The sequence below is a fragment of the Poecilia formosa genome, unplaced genomic scaffold (genome assembly GCF_000485575.1).
Source record: "Poecilia formosa unplaced genomic scaffold, Poecilia_formosa-5.1.2 Scaffold58, whole genome shotgun sequence".
NCBI classification, from domain to species: domain Eukaryota; kingdom Metazoa; phylum Chordata; class Actinopteri; order Cyprinodontiformes; family Poeciliidae; genus Poecilia; species Poecilia formosa.
Genome location: NW_006799997.1, coordinates 110,621 through 128,445, shown reverse-complemented (window position 1 = coordinate 128,445; position 17,825 = coordinate 110,621). Strand labels below are relative to the sequence as shown.

General features: G+C 42.7%; 1 protein-coding gene across 17 annotated transcripts in view; it reads right to left on the bottom strand.

The window, feature by feature from the left end:
* The window catches only part of unc80 (unc-80 homolog (C. elegans)), a 45,973-nt gene that overhangs the window by 13,337 nt on the left and 14,811 nt on the right, over positions 1-17,825 (bottom strand). For 8 of the 17 annotated variants that reach the window (XM_016672267.1, XM_016672269.1, XM_016672262.1 and 5 more), the window contains 26 exons: positions 16,899-17,062; positions 15,169-15,267; positions 14,796-15,004; positions 14,124-14,230; positions 13,903-14,056; positions 12,312-12,484; positions 10,756-10,968; positions 10,552-10,687; positions 8,934-9,067; positions 8,669-8,846; positions 8,381-8,590; positions 8,006-8,103; positions 7,727-7,927; positions 7,546-7,653; positions 6,810-6,948; positions 6,491-6,672; positions 5,223-5,354; positions 5,059-5,091; positions 3,565-3,751; positions 3,354-3,485; positions 3,072-3,215; positions 1,919-2,019; positions 1,688-1,774; positions 1,431-1,614; positions 1,254-1,348; positions 1,047-1,136 (listed from right to left, as the gene is read on the bottom strand). In XM_016672267.1, the coding sequence (XP_016527753.1) occupies positions 1,047-1,136; positions 1,254-1,348; positions 1,431-1,614; positions 1,688-1,774; positions 1,919-2,019; positions 3,072-3,215; positions 3,354-3,485; positions 3,565-3,751; positions 5,059-5,091; positions 5,223-5,354; positions 6,491-6,672; positions 6,810-6,948; positions 7,546-7,653; positions 7,727-7,927; positions 8,006-8,103; positions 8,381-8,590; positions 8,669-8,846; positions 8,934-9,067; positions 10,552-10,687; positions 10,756-10,968; positions 12,312-12,484; positions 13,903-14,056; positions 14,124-14,230; positions 14,796-15,004; positions 15,169-15,267; positions 16,899-17,062 (3,690 nt within the window). The remainder of the gene's footprint in view (positions 1-1,046; positions 1,137-1,253; positions 1,349-1,430; positions 1,615-1,687; positions 1,775-1,918; positions 2,020-3,071; positions 3,216-3,353; positions 3,486-3,564; positions 3,752-5,058; positions 5,092-5,222; positions 5,355-6,490; positions 6,673-6,809; positions 6,949-7,545; positions 7,654-7,726; positions 7,928-8,005; positions 8,104-8,380; positions 8,591-8,668; positions 8,847-8,933; positions 9,068-10,551; positions 10,688-10,755; positions 10,969-12,311; positions 12,485-13,902; positions 14,057-14,123; positions 14,231-14,795; positions 15,005-15,168; positions 15,268-16,898; positions 17,063-17,825) is intronic. The other 9 variants (XM_016672268.1, XM_016672274.1, XM_016672277.1 and 6 more) reach the window with 6 other exon arrangements.

Below are 17,825 nucleotides of genomic sequence, written 5' to 3'. Positions count from 1 at the left end.
TATATATATATATATATACACACCTGAATATGCAACATTCACAGTGGAACTAGCACAGAAGCTAGTATCTACAGTCTTCAGCATCAAAGAAAATAAATTGAAACTGAAACTCCTGCTAGTCGTTTCTGTCTGATTATCAGTTCTTTACAGTAATCTCAACACAAAAACAGATTTTCAGCTAATAGCAAGTCAATAAGAAAATAACTAAATTGGCTCGCCTTTCACTTTATGCAAAGGGTTGGATTAACATAAATTAACATTTTCTTGCCTAAAATACAATAACATATCAATCCTGTAGTGAATGCTTGGTCATTTATAGATTCATTGATTATTTTTTGCATTACTGATTAATTGTTAGATAGCAAAATGTGCTTAATCAGAGGTTTTGTTTTCTACAGAATGTGAACCAGGTGAAGCTAAAGCTGCCTGTAGAGTCCTGGCAGAACAGATTTACAGAAAGTTTTTTTTCATCTTAAATGCAAAAGGTTTGGTTTGTATTTTTGCACAGTTTTGGCCTATTTACTGCTATAAGTATGTTGTTCTTTTAGCAAATTACATTTTGTGTAGTCTATATACTCTAGTTAATGATTAACTGATTATTAAATTAGTCGACAAATATTTCAATAATCACAATTAATCATTTCAGCTCTGACACATATGATTATTATTATTATTATTATTATTACTACCATTATTTCACAAAACATAATTGATCTGGGTATCAGTTTAACTTGCAGGAATTATGTCATCACATTAATTAACTAAATGCAGAACTAAATGCATAATCAGCTAATGTTGATTAGCTTCCTCTTACTGAAGCTAACAAAGATTATGATGTTTGCAGATGATATTGTGTTAAAGTGGTGAGAATAGTGAACAGTGTGTGGGAGATCTCCTGGCTTCATTCTGTCAATAATGTGATCCAGAAAATGGTTTTAATCAGCTACAGATTAATGTTGAGAAACTAAAACAAAAAGGTAAAAAAAACAAAACAAAACAAAACAACAACAACAAAAAAACCTCATTTAGTCTGGTTCAAGCTGCACCTTGTTGTAGTGAATGAGGTTCCATCTCTTATCCATGAGGAAGTAGTGAGCCGATCTGGCCTCAGGAATGTTGAAGAACTCAAGACACTCCTGGTGGGAAGAAGATGGACAAAACTAATGTCTCCTCCACATGATCCCAGCTGTTCGTTCAGCAAAGTTACAGTTATATCTGTGTGTGGACCACAGGAGACAGCGCTGGGTGTTTACCTTAAGCAGAGCGTCAAACTGGGTGTCTTCATGGACCGGCAGCTGGGTGGGGATGTCGCACTCGTTCTGGCCGTGCACCACCAGCGTTTTGGTTCCTGAAAACCAAAAGACACGAGCTTACAGCAGACGCTGCTGGTTCTGCATTCTGTAGTGAGGGTGAAAGGTCGGGCTGCTGACCTGGCATGGAGGCGGTGACCAGCAGTTTGACCTCACATTGCTCCTTCTTCATGGTCTGCTTCAGGTCTTTGAAGAAGAGCCCCTCCACGTAGCCCACCACCTCCCACAGGAAGGTCAGCGTGGCCGAGATGGCATCCATGCCCCACTCGCACGGCGTCCGCACAAAGTACATGATCAGCCCCACCTGGAGGCACAGTCCAGGTCAGGAACTGGTATCTGAGCAGCAAACACACTCAGGAGGATGGGGGTTATCTCACCAGGTAGTTAAACAGGATGTGGGAGGTCTGGGCGGGTAGATCACCGATGTTCAGTAGCAGCTTCCTCAGCATGTAGATCAGCTCATCCTGGAGACAGCAGCAGCTTGGAAAACTCACACACAAGAGATTCATACATTCTCTGCTGATGTGTAGAGAAGAGTTTTTTTTGTTGTTGCTGCTTTTATTTTTGTTTAAAAATCATAAGAATGTGTCTTCAAACAGCTCTCCCACCTGTCTGTTGCTCACGGTGAGTTTTTCCAGAAAGTGGCGGAGAACCAGAGCAGGATCTTCAATAAGGCAGTTCCAGAGGATCTGCTGTGCAACAGCACTCACTGAAATCAACCATAAGAGGCGAGTCAATGGTCAATTATTCAAATTAGAACCTTCGGATGGCTAGAAATAAATACTTTATTAAGCAGAAGGATGCTCCTCTATAATATAAAGGTGTAGTATAATCATTTTGTTTTTGGAAAATAAACCAATTAGAAATTCGGGTCTGCCATCACTAGGCAGAGTTTGAGTAGAAAGTGGTCTGAATACCAGCAGCATTAAACAGCATGGATTCTAGTAATGTGTTGGTGAGCCAATCATAATTTGAGTTGTGGCCCTTTCAAGATAACTAAACCATAAAAATAGGTGTTGTTCTAAATGTTTATTGAATTTAGGCTTCTGTTCCATCATGGCTTTGTCAGCCATTTTGAGGGTTAGCTAGCAGCAGTGCTGGCCACAGGGTTAGCACAGCAGTGTTAACATTAGTTCTGTTAGTCCTAAAGCGCTACACAAACAGAATATTTAGCTAATGTTATAGCGCTAATATCAACCATGTTGACACAAACTATGTGTCAGTGACACAACATTTGTTATATCGCCCTCCACAGGTCAAATTTATTATTGGACAACAAACTAAACAGTTGAACTTCAGAAAGTGATTATTTGAATCAGACATTTCACTCATTTAGTTTTATAGTTGTTAAGTAAATTAGCACTTAGGAATTTATCTGAAAAGTTAGGAAGCTATGTACACTAAATACTTTCAAAGCTAGCTAAAACTCTAAAGCGCTAAAGAAAAAGTTAGCTCTGATTTTAGCAAACTAGCTAATATCAGCTAACTCTGATATTAGTTAGCTCTGGTTGGTGCTATTGTTGCTAGCACCGACCAATAGCTAACAAAAATAATTAACTTCATGAACTCTCTAGACTGAGAAAGCTGTGTAAAAGTAGAAGTGCCTCCACTGTCTCAGGTTTCGCCCAGGCTTGATGGGCGCTAATGGACTTGGGCCTACAGAGGGTTCTTATCTGGGCCTCTGGTGCCTATCTCCAGGGATCTGTGAATAAAATATTAAATAAGACTAATAATAATAAAACTGCCTTTTTTTTAACCTACCAGCCACACCGTCCTCTCTGACTTCTCCATCTTCCATGAGGTGGACTATTGGTAAGACTGCAGCACAGATGCATGCTGGGAAGACAGCTTGAGGAGGCTGAAGCATGTGGTGTGTGGGAGTGTGATCTGTTGTGTTTTCTTCATCTTTAAAACAACAAACCAGTGAAAGTTAGAACATGGTTTTGCCACATTTTCTAGACTTATTCCATTATGCTCATGTTAAATTTTAACATAATAAAGCTCATCATGACTTCATAATCCTGTTGTCTAGTATTTCTCTACCTTCAGCGCTAGCCATGGAGCGGACGGACCAGACGGAGCCTCGGCGGAATGAGTAGTTCCTGTGGGAGTTGCTGGAGGCGCAGGACGGGCTGACGGAGAGGCGGCGGGACGCCAGGTTCACCACTTCTTCTGCTGGCGGGACCAAAGAGAGAAACAACAGACCGTCAGAGAGCAGAACGCGGCCTGGCGGTGCGCTGGGCGGCGGCCCCACCTTCCTCCTCCTGCTCCGGTGGGGGGCTGCAGGTGGGCTCGTAGCAGGCCTCCTGGGCCACGGGGATGGCCGTGATGATGCTGGCCTCGCGGCCCAGCCGCCGCTTCTCTTCCTCCTGCTGCAGGTTCTTCAGGATGTGCTCGGCCCGCTGGTGGGAGCGCGACACGGCCCGAGCGGAGAATGATTTCTAAACACGAGAGAGAGGGGCCGGAGAGCGTTCAAACCCCCCCAGGACAGTGAACATGATTGCCTACAGGAGAACTTCTCGGTTTCAACGACAGAACAGTAACTTTCCTCCAGTGAGCTCCTCTGAACACCCACAGGGTGAAGAGTTCAAGCCAATTATTCAAACTTTGCCAGCTGGAGACACTTTAAAAACTTTTAAAATCCTCACAGTCACTGAACGGCTAAAGGGCTACCAGGTAGCACCAGCAAGTGGAAGTTATTACTGCATAAAAAGCCTGAATATGAAGCATCTTTAATATCAATGAAGAGACTAATTAGATCATCTTATATTTTAAAAACTTTGAAAACTTTTCTCCTCTGCCTGTCACATTAATAACCCAAACCGATCCACCTTTTCATCCACCTTCACATGCTTCCTGAAGAAAAGCCAGAGGTGGATAGTAACTAGTACTTACATTTACTTGAGTAACATTTTTGGGGAAAAAATACTTTAGATGGGCTTCACTGTACTTTTTACTTTTACTTGAGAACTTTTATTGTTAAGTTTTCTGGATGCTACACCCTGTTAGAATGAAGAACAAACATGGACCAAAAATTAACCTGACACAGAGACACACCTAAAGTTTGTCAAAGTGAGACTTCTTGTTTCTACAAAGTCTTTGTTATTCTAATGTTACTTTCTGTGCGTTAAGTCTGTTGTAGCATTTTGAGCTTTGGTAATAAATTGAAATAAACTGAGTTAGAAGTGATTTTTCTGCTTAAGATTTGTGAGCTATTCGCTGATTTTTTCCATTTTGGTCTTTAAAATACCATAATTTGCACATAGCATTTTAGTTTTGTCTATTTTCTACTTGTGTAAAAATACACTGAAGAAGTGATGCTCAGCCTTATTTTACCCCTCCCTGCTGACAGTACCGGTTAGTCCAGACTGTTCTGGCAGGTTCACACCATCAACATGGGAGCATCTCTGATCAGGTTCAGAGGCTGAAACTGGGAGAAAGTTACCGTATCCTTCAAAATGCTTATGTGTATCTAAGTACGGTCCTCTCAACACATGGTACGGTCAAACATTCAGCCATTCTCAGTCGATGGAGCATGCACGAACAGCACAACGGTCAACAGTCAGTACGCCTGACGCATGCTGTCATTTTTCACTCCTCTCGCAGTCAAAGCAAGTGCTGGAAGACTTTTTCCCCCAAATGATGAAAGATGCAGCACGAGATCGGGACCGCCTCCCCTCATGATTATCCTCGATCTGACTTCACAAGATGCATCAGCGCAAACACTCGGACAGAGATACCAACTTACTATGGTATGGACTGACTGAATTAATGTGGGGAACTAAAAACAAAGACAGTTCATAGATCAAAATTATGGTATATGATTTGTGCTGGCAGGTCGTCATCAGAATCAAAGAGAGTTTGGTTAAAATAGTGTAATTAAAGGATTGAAAGTAACCCCTGTGTGCGTACAGACTGGTCTTCGTTTATAGGGTCCTGGACGCTGCCGGTGGTCTGCGGCACCCAGGGCGGGTCGAAGATGGGGACGCAGGGCATGCCCAGGATGGGGGACGGCAGGGTGAAGTTGATGCTGGGCGGAGGGATCTGACGGATGGAGAACAGGTTACAGTAACTAAGTACTCCCTAAAGCTAAGCAACAGCCATGCCTACCAAGTAATACATGTCAAACATTGTTCTGAAACTACTGAAATCAGTCATTTACAAACGGAAGAACCTGCTGATTCAACCTTAAAAAGAAAAAAATAAAGATCAGTGATTCACACTTTTCACATATTTGGTGCAAAAAAAATCTATTTGAATTTCTTGTTTTAGTGAGAAGGAAATATTACTTTGTCTGATTTTCTTATTCAAATAAAGATGTAATACACTAAACAAATGAACTAAAAAAAACCTATAAAGTATTAAATAAGTAACTAATTCATAACATTTAAAATATTGTACCTATTTCTGGGACTACACTAATGCTAAGACATACAGAGAATATTAATAGTGGTCGAAACACTTCTGCTAATCTGCATATGGCAAAACTAAATTTTCATTTAGCATTTCCGCTATCTTTAAAAATGTTCCCCAAAAATATTTTTTCTGGAGGAATTTTAAATCAGTAAGCAATAAGATGTAACACACATGTCATTAAGACCTGGTATCAACATGGTAGAAAGTAACATAGCATTAGCTTCTTCTAAATATTACGTTGATATAGTGTTTTAGCATTAGCTTATACTAAATATCATGCTGGTGTAGCGTTTTAGTGGTGTAGGGAAACTACCCTACTGAACTACTAATGTTTATGATTAGTGCTTTAGGGTTAGCACAGCTAACTTTTTAGTTAGCAGTGCCCACCACTGCTAAGATGATGGCATTACATTTTTTTTCATTTCACTTCTACAATTGACTTGACATTTGACTTCACATAATATCTCTCACCACAAATCTATTTTATGTTTACTTCAAAACACAGAGAAATGTGTGAAAGAAACCAAACAAATGAATAAAAATGTTAAACTTATGACAGGCGAAGGGTGGCTGGCACCCATGACAGAGGCTCCCCATGCCATGGCCATTAAACCTTTATTCATTTGCAGGGTTTCCTTGCCTATCATTTTGAAAATCACTACTTTACATAGATTTTTGTGCATGTGTAGTATATGTGCAAGCTGCTCAATCATGAGTTGTACTCAGTTTTCCGCAGTGTGTTCGGCCCCAATGTTGTTCCGTACTTTGAAGATCTGCTGGGCTCCCTCCTCCATGCGCGGCCACACCTGGTAGCGAAAACGCCACAGAGTGCAGAACTTCAAAATGGAGTTGATGCGCTGACAGGCCTCCTGGTGCTGGAACTCCGCCATCATCATCTCAGTCACGGCGTCGGGGACTTTGACGGCACAAAGGAGAAACATGGCGGCTGGAGGTGATTCAAGAGGGTGGAGGTGAGGACCAGGTAGAAATAGTTAGGGAATGTTGATGATAGGTGAAGAGAACCTAATTATGATGGAAATCCAATAGAATTAGCCCTTAAATTTCAGTTGCGTATGAACTAACCGGCAGCGGCTGCCATGTGTTCATCCACGCTGAGCAGCAGCTCCCAGGCGGCGGGCTGGATGTCTCCATACATGTCATCGGTGAGGATGGGGGCAGCCTTGATCAGCAGCGACAGAGGAGCCGGGGACAAACTCATCACCTGAAATAAACCAAATTCACAGATTCATGGTCGTTTTCCTTCTTTAACAAAAGACTTGGACACTGGCTGGTACACCTACGCTAATTAGCTGAGCTCATTTATAGCTTAGTGTTTGGCGTATTTTGCTAATTTTGAAAAAATTTAGCGCATTTAGCCTCCCATTGATTACTTTCTTCCCCAGCTAATATCTGAAGATTTTATTTACTTGGCTGTTTTATAAACTTTTAGGTCTGTTTCAAAGAATCAATTCCTGAGCGCAAAGAATGTGTAATGAGAAATTTGATCCTGTAGAGGGCGATAAATGATGTGTCCCTGACACTCAATGGGTATTAACATGGTGGAATTTAGAGATTTTAGCATTAGTTCCATCTAAACACTATGCTGATGTGGTGAATTAGCATAGCTAATGTTTATGATTAGTGCTTTAGGGTTAATGCCCCTAAAATACAAAGTGGATGTAGTGCTTTAGTGCTAGCCTACATAATGTTTATGATTAGTGCTTTAGGATTAGTGCCCACATCTGGATTTGGAAATATTAAATTCAAACTTTTGTTTGAATTTAATAAAGTAATCCTTGGACTGAGCAAAGCAGCTGACCTGGTTGCGTATGTACTTGAGCATGCCAGTGTCTTTCTTTCCTTCTGTGTTGGAGTCGGTTGGTTTCCTCTTCATGGACGGAGTTCTCAGGCAAGATTTATCTGAACACTGAAGGGGGAAAAAAACGGCTTTAAAAACACTTGACTCTGTTTTCCTTTAACAGCTCTCCTTGCTTACTTACCTCCTTGTTCTTCTTTGCACGTCCTCCGACGTTACCACAGGCGCTGTCCTCCCTCAGGCTGTCCACCGACTCGCCGTAGACCAGCTTGATGGCGCGGACGAGGCGGGCACAGGAGCGGCCGTGGTGCTGGTAGCAGCGCGGGTGGCAGAAGTCAATGTGTGTGCAGATGAAGCTCTGCTGGTTGCACAGCAGGATCATAATCTGGACAGAGACATAAAGACAGATCAGAGCGTCTGGAGGACAAAGCTGTGGAGCAGCAGCTCAGACTGACGGACGTACGTGGAGCCAGGACATGTTGCGGTGGTAGTTGTCTTCAGCTCCTCCTGAGCCCTGGCCCTCAGGCTCAATGCTGGGCTCACTGGTGCTGAAGGGACTCCCTGCAACATCAACATGAACACATGTTACCTCTTTATTACCAGTTTCCAAGTTTGAAAATGAAAGAACAGAAATGAACAATAAATACCAGAGAGGGGCTCAGTTAGCTGATGGGACACTGAGTTAAATTTTTACAGAGTATATTAGAAACAAATCTCACCAAACACACAGGTTTCCAGGTGTATGAAACTCCCAGGTCAGACCTGTTGATTATTGATCAGCCTGTACCCAGTGGGGTTCAGGACCAAGGCGTTGTTCTGCCCCTGCACCCCGACTCACCGATGTCGGTGACAGTGTCCCTGCTCTGCGTCTGGGAAAGCAGCCCCTCCTCGTTCTCGGACTCGGAGTCCTGCCGGGACAGCTTGGTGCTCTTCAGGCTCCCTGCCCGGCGGATAGAAGACAGCGAGCCGCCCTTCTTCACGCGGAAACTGCGGGCGCCTTTGATCTGCAGCAGCCGGGAGCCTCCGATGCGGATCTTCCTGACAGGAGCTGCGGAGCGACAGGAGCAGCAGAGATATTAAAACAGTCTGCAGGGGGGTGGACAGGTGCTACCGCCCTGTGGCTCACCCTGAGCCTCCTGGGGCTTCTTCTCCTCCCCCGTGGTGTCAGACTTCAGCGTGTGGCTGCTGCTGTTCAGGGAGTCATGGCCGTCCTCGTCGTCCAGGATGCCAGCAAAGCTGATCTTCCTCTCGTAGCGATGGCGGCCCAACTCCGGGTCCAGACGCAGCCGGCAGCTGTCCAGGTCCTGAAGCACATGGAGATGACGTGTCAAGTACAGCATCTGAGGTGCTAATACAGGAAACATTAAGAGAAGAGGAGGTTGAGGACTGACCACCAATGGCTCGGTCCGAGGGCGAGGCAAGCAGGGGAACGTCTCCCGCAGGAAGGTGGTGATCTCTAGCAGCAGCTGGCAGGCAGCCATCTTCAGGGCAAAAGGGCAGCCACACTTCGTAGGGTTCACTGTGTCTGATGAGACAAAAACCATGGTTAGCAAATAAACTGAAGTTCATCATAAGATAGAACACCTAGAGCCACAATGAACACATAAAACCTCTAATCTGGCCACATTTAAATTCTAAACTCTTGACCTCCTGAGGTCAAAGGGTTATGAAGAAAATGAAGAAGTTGTGTGTTTATGACCAGCACTGGAACAACTTTTAAAGGGGCAGAAAGAGACAGTTGCTGCCATCTACTGGTCACACAAAAAATTGCTCAAAACTCGAACCTTTTGAATTAAAGGGGCAGTATTTTGTGTTCTCCAGGCACATAGTGACATTTTATAGCCCAATCCTTTAACTATGTTACTTTCAGTCGTTATAAAACTGCCATACATGTCAAATATGGCTTAAAAGAAATTTGAAATTTCACTTCATAGCTTAATGCCTTGAACTTGGACCTCTGTCTTTTTAAGGAACTCCTTAAATAAGAACTCCTGCCTTCAGGAAGTCATCACAACTCAACATGGCTCCACGAGTAACCCTTTAACATTTTTACCACTAAGTAGCTCCTATAATGAGCTCAGCAGTTCAACCATGTCTTTACTAATTGCTTCTGGCTAGTTTGAAGGAGCTGAGAGGAGGAGTCTGAGGGGAGGGCTGCTCTGTGAGGAGGAAGCCCTGAAATTGATGGAAATAATGGAAAGCTCAAAAAAGTCAATTTTACGTAATACTGCCCCTTTAAGGTTTAAATTAAAATACTTTAAAAAAATAATAATAATAATCTAAATACATTTTTAAGAACTTCAAGTTTTAGTATGAAGAATTTTGGTCAAGTTCCAGTTTCATCTCTAATATTAACTGACTTAAAAGTTGGAATGTTTTCCCTTATATACAAAGACCAGAAACATGCAACATAAAAGAAAAACTACATTTCTGAAATGTTTTTAAGTAGCATGTAGCAGTTCCAGATTTAAAATTTCAAAAAATCTGTCCCATTTCAGCAAAAAGTTTGCTTTTATGTATAAGTTAGTTAAAAAGTTCCCCCATCAAAAAAAGTTTCCACAAAGTGAAATGTTTATCAGTTTGAAAAAAGAAAAAATGCGGGACTTTAAAATGTACATTTATAGAAATCGGTGGGATTTAGAGTTAGGCAGTAAGTCACAATGATGTTTAATGGGATGTTACACAGAGTAGTATTGTACTGAAAACGATACATTTTAAGCATACTATGCAAATCAAAAATCTGAAAAGTGTGCTGTGTGTTTGCATTTAGCCCTCCTGAGTCGAGGCTTTGCAGCAACAGCTAACATTCTTCACCAGCTTTGCAAACTCTTTGTAGAAAAGCTCCAGGCTGGTATCTGTGAACATCAACTTCCAAACTTTTCTACAAATTCTCAGCTGGATTTAGGTCTGGACTTTAACTAGGCCATTCAAACAAATCAACACGCTCTGATCTAAAGCATCTCCCTGTAGCTCTGGATGTTTCCTTAAGGCAGTCTGGATGTGACTCACTGTCCTCTAAGTAGTCCTCTTCCTCATCTTCCTTCCTCATCCTGCGTTTGGTCTCTTCGTCGTAGATGTAGCCCAGGATGTTGGCGGGGCTCTCGCTGTCTGAGTGACAGAGCTCACTCAGCCTGGTGCCGATGGCCTGCGCAGACAGACACAGTTAGTAGAGGCAGACGGACCAGCAGCTCGGTTTGATCCTGTTTGACTCACATCTCCCCACTGGCAGAAATGCTTGGCAGCGTTCCACTGCAGCTTCTGGTTTCTCTTGTTGCCCACTATTGGCGAACGGCCCCTGGACAGGCCCTTCTTGGTGATGTTGACATGGTGGCCCTTCATCCACTCTGGCCAGTTGCCACGGTTGCAGCGGTGGACGAACCTGGCGCACTCCAGGAACAGGGAAGCGCGAGCCACAACTGGAGCCTCCTAACAGCAGAGAAACGTTAAAAAGTGATTAAACAGAACTGGTCTGGCTTGGTTTTATTTTTTAAATTTTTAATTAAGTAGTCTTAATTTTGGTGCTACTAATCTGATTAATGATAGGCCAGCATCAGGAACTGAGCAGCCTCTGCTGGCAAATGAGAAGGAGGCTATTAATTAACGTTAGCTTAGGATAAGCTAGCATGCCTAGACTGGTTTTGAACTCTGACTGTGTACAGGGTCTCACTTTGTCCTTATCAGTTCTTTGTTCTGGTTTTGCTATTTTAATTTACCAAGTTTTCTTGCACGCTTCTCTTATCTCCTTGTCATTTTCTTGGACACAGGAATTTTGTTACCTGCGACTCCTACGTTCTTCTTTAAAGGAAACTTTATCAAGGAACATGGTTGTCATACAATAGTCATCATACATTAGATGCATTGAGTGTACTTTTGACAGTTTACTGTTTCTCCAAGCAGAAACATGATGGATAGGAGATGAAGTTGGTTTCTGATGGCCATATGGCCATTCTATCCATTTATTTTTATTAATGTAAACATGTTTTGACCAATCAACTACAAAATATGTACCATAAAGAATTATAGGTTCAAACTGTTAAAATAGCAGAGCATATTATACAATATAGTATCCATGGTAATAAATTATATATATATGTTTCCAAAAAGGTCTACTTAAGTACATTTTTGATTTCACAAAAAATAAAGACTTATAAAACAAATTGAACTCATTCTTCAAATATATAACATCTGGGCTCATTTTAAAGAAGCAACATTTATGTGCATAATGTCTGGCTAATAAAATATTCACATCAAAGTTAATAAACACCAAATTTGATATCTTGGATTGTTATACCTGTTAAATGGATCCATGAAAGTTCAATAAAACAAATAGAGATTTTACTAGTCACAAACTAGGTTTTAACTAATCTGCTTTCAATGTAAAATATTCTTGTAAATGTTTGAGCAGTCACATTAAAGATTTTAAATTAAAGCAAATTAAAGATCCTGAAGGTAGTGGAAAAATTAGGTGGAATCGCCCTTTAGCCATCTGCTGAATCGGAAGTGTTAATCAAAAGCCAGTTTCAGCATACAGTAAGTTTATGCTTGATGTCACATTGGATTATCTAATGTATGACAGATATTGTATGAGGGACACTAGCCTCTCCAAAGCTAACACTAGCTAGTACTCTCCTCATTTTCCATTGGCGGCTGCTCAGTATTCTAATCAGAAGCTGGCTTTCAATGGATATAACCTCTTTTGACAAAAAAAAAAAAGACAATGTTAGGTGTCCAACAGTCTTAATTTTGACTATTTTCAGAGAAGCTTGTACCAAGTCTAGAGCAGCAGCAAGGATGGAGGCATCAGGAATGGTTCCCGGCTCACAGCAGTTGAGGAGGAACTGGAAGCGCTTCATCCCCTGCCGGATGGCGCCCAGGTTGACCACATTCTTGTTCTTCATGGCCTCCTGACTGGCCGCTAAGCGCTCCTGGAAACCATGAAGTCCTGGAGAACGGGGCGCAGATGGAAGGTGCTGGAACAGCAGGTCGCGTTTCACAGGAAAACTGCATCAAGGGTATCACTTTATATGAAGTAACGTGGCCTTCCAGCACATTGAACACGAATGAAAACATGAGCGAGAGAAAACAGCCACGGGCTGAGCCAACACGTGAACTCCGTTTCCTTTTCTGCTTCAACTTGCTGCCAAATGATGCAAAGAAAATACCTTCAACGGCAGATCAAGTGTGAGCGCAGCCCCACAGAGATAAAGCTGTATGCAGACGATACTATCGTTTAGCTAGCAGCTGGAAAATACCACCACAACGTCACCACAGAAGAGACAGAGGGAGCACCGACAGCGTCATGCTAGAGCTGGCGTGGAGATGCTCGGCAGCAGGGAGATGCTCTCCAACAGATGATTTATTAGAGACAACGTCCAGGTTCACCAGGAGGAAACAACACAAGGCACTTTGGACAAATTGCACTCAGGCTCTGGGTCATCTTGGGATTTAAAGGGCGACTTATTGTGGAAGGAGTCACGCCTGAGCGTTGTGGTTTTGCACAAAAAGTTTCAAAAAGTCAAAAACACTTAATGCACTCAATAATTGTTAGACATTTAGAAAAAAAAAATCCTGAATTACATAATTTTACTTCAAAACTAAATGGGTAACATTTAGAAATAATTACAACTAATAACCAGTATTTTGTATGATATATACCAGGTATTAAACCCAAACAAAACTTTGTGGAAACTTCCTGGATGGGAAACTATTTAAGGAATTACCTTGGGACCAATACGGTACGCAGTAAACCCCAAATGGGGCCAATGATTTTAGACCCTTTCCAAGCCATCTTGGCTTCACCTGTAGCCCAGTCGCTCACTGCCATATCTATCTACATCCAGGTGTCTTTACTTAATGGATGTTGTCTCTCTTTCCCAGATGGGCCCCCTTTCATATGCAACTAATTACTGGACTCAGGCAGGTTGTGTTTTGTTCCCAGCTGTGGCCAGCTTCCATTCTTCTTTAAACTCATACAAGGAAGGCCATCTGGGGACCCACAACTAATCCCATATGGGGCCCATTTCCAGCCCAATGAGCCAGACTCAAACTATTAACATACAACTAATGAATTGCAAACTATTTTAAATGGAGCCAATGCAGGTTAGTTAATCTCTTATGCCCCCATTATTGTTGTTTTGTTGTTCACAACCTTCTGGAAACTTTTTGTAGCAAAACGTCTTAGAAACATGATCCAAACATTGATGGGCTGAGAAGGTTCAGTTCAGCAGCTGTCCAGGAGACACAGGACAACAGATGGCCAAAGACAGGACGAGACAGGACACCACTGAGACAGGACAGAGAGAGCGCGCAAAGACAAAAGCAGGATGGAGCGTGGGACACCCCAGGGTAGGGGAGGTCTACCATCTTTCTCTTCTGTGTGGTGAAGCTTGGATGGATTCCTCCTGCCAGACCTCCATTTACCGAGCCGCTTGAAGAAATTCTCCTCCTCGTCCCTGCCGTACTCCGGCCCCGCAGCGCCCCCTTCAGACAGCTTCACCGCGCTCGTGAACTTCACCTGAAAAGTGAAACATGTTACGACGTGTGCTTCTGGCTACAGCTAGGGGCTCCTCCGGGAGGCTGACCTTTGAACTCTGACGGATGAAGGAAAGCCGGTCCACTGAGCTGATGTCCAGCAGGTCCTCCACGCCATCGGTCAGCCCAGACAGGGAGGAGCGCTTCAGCCAGTTTCCTGGACCAATCAGGACAATAATGCAACTCAAACAACCTTTATGAAATACTTTCAGCTTAATGCACATTAGCATGCAGGATCCAACAAACAGGATTTACACAGAGAGTTTGAACTGGAAACATGAATTTACTTAAATAAGGTCTTTTGAAGAGGGAATTTTTGCTAATTATCAGTGGTGTTCCGCACTGAAGCCCATTGCGTAAGACAAAGTTGACAAAAATGAACTCCCGGTCTGGAGCAGCGTGCACACATGGGACACAGACGAAGACAGACAAACGGGACAAAGAGAAGGTGAAAACATTGCATGAGGATGGATCCGCGTCCACATACGTAGGACAGAGCGAGTGATGGGGAGGCAGGTGGTCCTACGGCATACTGAGGCACACAGAGAGACACAAAGCAGATTGAAGAGATGAAGTGACCCAACCTCTCAGGATGAACGAACGTTGGACACAAAGCACATATATCAGATTGAGATATGGTCATGGAAACGAAGAAGACTTGGTCATTAGCTACAAGATAAAACTGAGCTGTTTAGAGATGGTTGTAGGTTGATTAGACTCACCAATCGGTAGTTTGAGTTTCTTGCGGAGCGAGATGCGTCGGGATCTGGATCGGGAGCGTCGGTCGGTGGTGGTGCCGGAGTGTGCGGTGGTACACTCCGAGGTGTCCTGCTCCGACTGGCTGCTGGTGTCACTGGCGGCACTCTGCGACTTAAACATCTTCCTCCAGAAGTCCTTCCTGCCAAGCAGAGCACCCGGGATCTGTTCATCGCTAGGGGCACAAAGAGGAAAGGCAGTAAGGGGAGGGTGTGAATACCTACGCACCAAAATGGCAACAACGTGAGATCACACAAAGGGGAGCACAGACAGTTTGGAATGGTAGCTGGGATCAACAGAGATGATGTTTCATGGAGATGCTGTGATCTGGACACTCACTGTTCGGGGGTCTGGGGGGGTCTACTGGAGATGCAGCTGCGACACTCATCTGCAGCACTGGACACCTGACCCTTCTCCCCGGACACACCCACCTCAGACCTGCACGCACACACACACATACCAACACAGCCCACTTGAGTAAGGCGCCAAATGAGTTCATTTGATGCAGCGAGGAGCAGGTCAGGACAAGTAACCGCAGAATGGAGCTGACCTGTTCGGGTAAGGCCTCATAACGGTTCAGATGCCAACAGTTTGGTAGGTCTTTACGTAAAGTCAGGTTTCTGCTGCAGCAGCTGGGGACAAGTCAAACCATGATTGTACCACCGCCAGATTTCTCTTTGGATAGGACATTAAATTCAAAGGGGTTCATTGTTGTTGCTTCTCCCAAAAGTTCAACCATGGTTTCAAGAAACCACAGCACATTCTTCCATGACGTTCGGTTAGGTTTTCCAGCCCTGGAAAGAGGCATTTCTTCTTCTGTTGCCATATTCCTCAGTAGAATACATTAGATTGTTGACACATGTTGAACAAGACAATCCTAGAGCGTTTAACATTTTGAAATCTTTTCACCTGTCTAGTCTTTTTATCATATCAAAAATTGTGCCATATTTCCCATCTGTTGATGACTGCTTGTCAAAGGCTGTCCCTGGTTTCTAGTCCCTCTCATGATCTAAAAGCATATTCATGGAAAGAAGAATGTTTGGTTTCCAAACTTTTTTGCTCTACAAAGATGATGTGATTATGTTAGCGTCTTCTGGCCAAAGCCTTCCAGGAGCAGACGGAAAGTTTGCAGCCAAGTGGGAACCATGAGAGGAAGCCCCTTCAAGGTTGAGACCATCAGAGGGAGGTGGACTGTCCCCTCTGGGTCAGCCAGAGATGGATAGACAGCGTTGGGTCTGTCATGGTGTCCAAAATGTTGAGCAAAGAAGGCAATGCTTTCGTTCTTTTGGCCATGAGATGTGGATCACATACTTAAGAATCTTAAGATTAGGATGATCATGAACGCCTCACCTTGGAGGTATAATGTTGGCTTACATCTTGGACTTGTTTATCCTACAATACCCCTACAGGTAAACAGGGGACATTACATCATTTTTCTTGTCTTTTTAAGTTGAGTTTATTGTACTTATGAGACAATGTTACCTGAGAAAATAATGCAACCATTGTTTTGAATAATGGTTTTCTAGCTCAAAACTAATTTGCAAACCCAGTCCTTGATTGGACTTTTTTGTTTTAAATCCAACAATAACTTGTTTTTTCCATCTCTTCTTTTTGACATGAGACTTTTGTCATCAAACAGGGGCCAACAAATTCTGGAAAAAGCTCAGGGCCAGAGCTAAACAACAAATTTCCCTTGTGTTTTAGCCACTTCACGTAACCGGCTATTAAGCTTTGCCAGAATTATCTGCTGTAACTGGACTAAATATTGTTACCACTATATTACTCATAATATTTATGTGACACTGCTGGTGTAGTCAAATAATGTGGCAAACAAAGAGGACTTTCTCAAGTGTTTAGCCACATTATTTTGAGAATGATAGCATCAAATCATTCACTCAGACAAGATGGTGACAAGACATGAGGAAAAATAACCAAGCAGTGATGAGAAACAGTCACTGTGATTGGATACACAGAGGTTGTTTACATTTACAGGCAAGAGAGTGGTTCGGCATTGATTAGAGAAAACACGATGTCTCTCAGAATGACTCCAGCCAGTGATTGGCCACTACCTTCTTGGTCCGTACTGTTTGCCGTCATCCTTCTCGTCGGGTTTCTTGGTGGCAGTCACCTTCTCAGCGCTGTCCAGGAGCGCGCTCAGCGCCACCCTGCGGAACACGTTTCCATGGGCCTCTTTTATAAACTGAACCAGCTGGCGGATATCGCAGTACAGACCCTGCAAAGGCAAAGCAAGAGTAAGATCGAAGTGCGAATGAGAAAACATTTTGGAGAATGGAGCTACATTCAGGCAGATATTTGTTGTTTACTCACATCCATACAGATCAGGATGAATTCTTTGCAGCTATCCTCTCTGGACTTTATCAAAATACCCGTTTCAGCCTGTGGCACCTTTTTATTACGGTTCAGACTAAAGCCTTCCTTAACATAAACTAGTCATCGTTGTATTACTATTTATGAACCATAAATAACATTGTTATTTGTGGAATCCATGCTTCCATAAAGAAGCATAGATGTGGCATCAGTCAAATGAAACAGTAAAGCTTCATACGCTAGCTGTATTATTTTTATTTTTGATGCATTTACACTAACAAATGAACTAACAGGAGCCTTTTAGTCGAAATATTGTTTTATAAGCTAATATACCCCTACCTTAAAGAAAATAATGTGATATTGAACTAATATTATAGAAGATGGGTGGGTCTAAATTAATTAATCTTTGGAAGGACCTGGCCTATCATAACGGCAAAGATTGGAAGGCTAACCTTTAGATTTATTCATACGCCTGGGCGTATGTTGTTTAGCAACAACAGTGCTAAATGTAAGCTAATAAAAATGGAGCTCTAAATCTTGGATAGCATCTTTTTTATTTATTCCATTTTAAATGACTAATGCTGGTTTAAATGTTCATGTAAGCTAATTGTAGAATATTAGCTAATATGTTCACTCATTTGTTAATATGGTGTTGCAAGCCAATATGC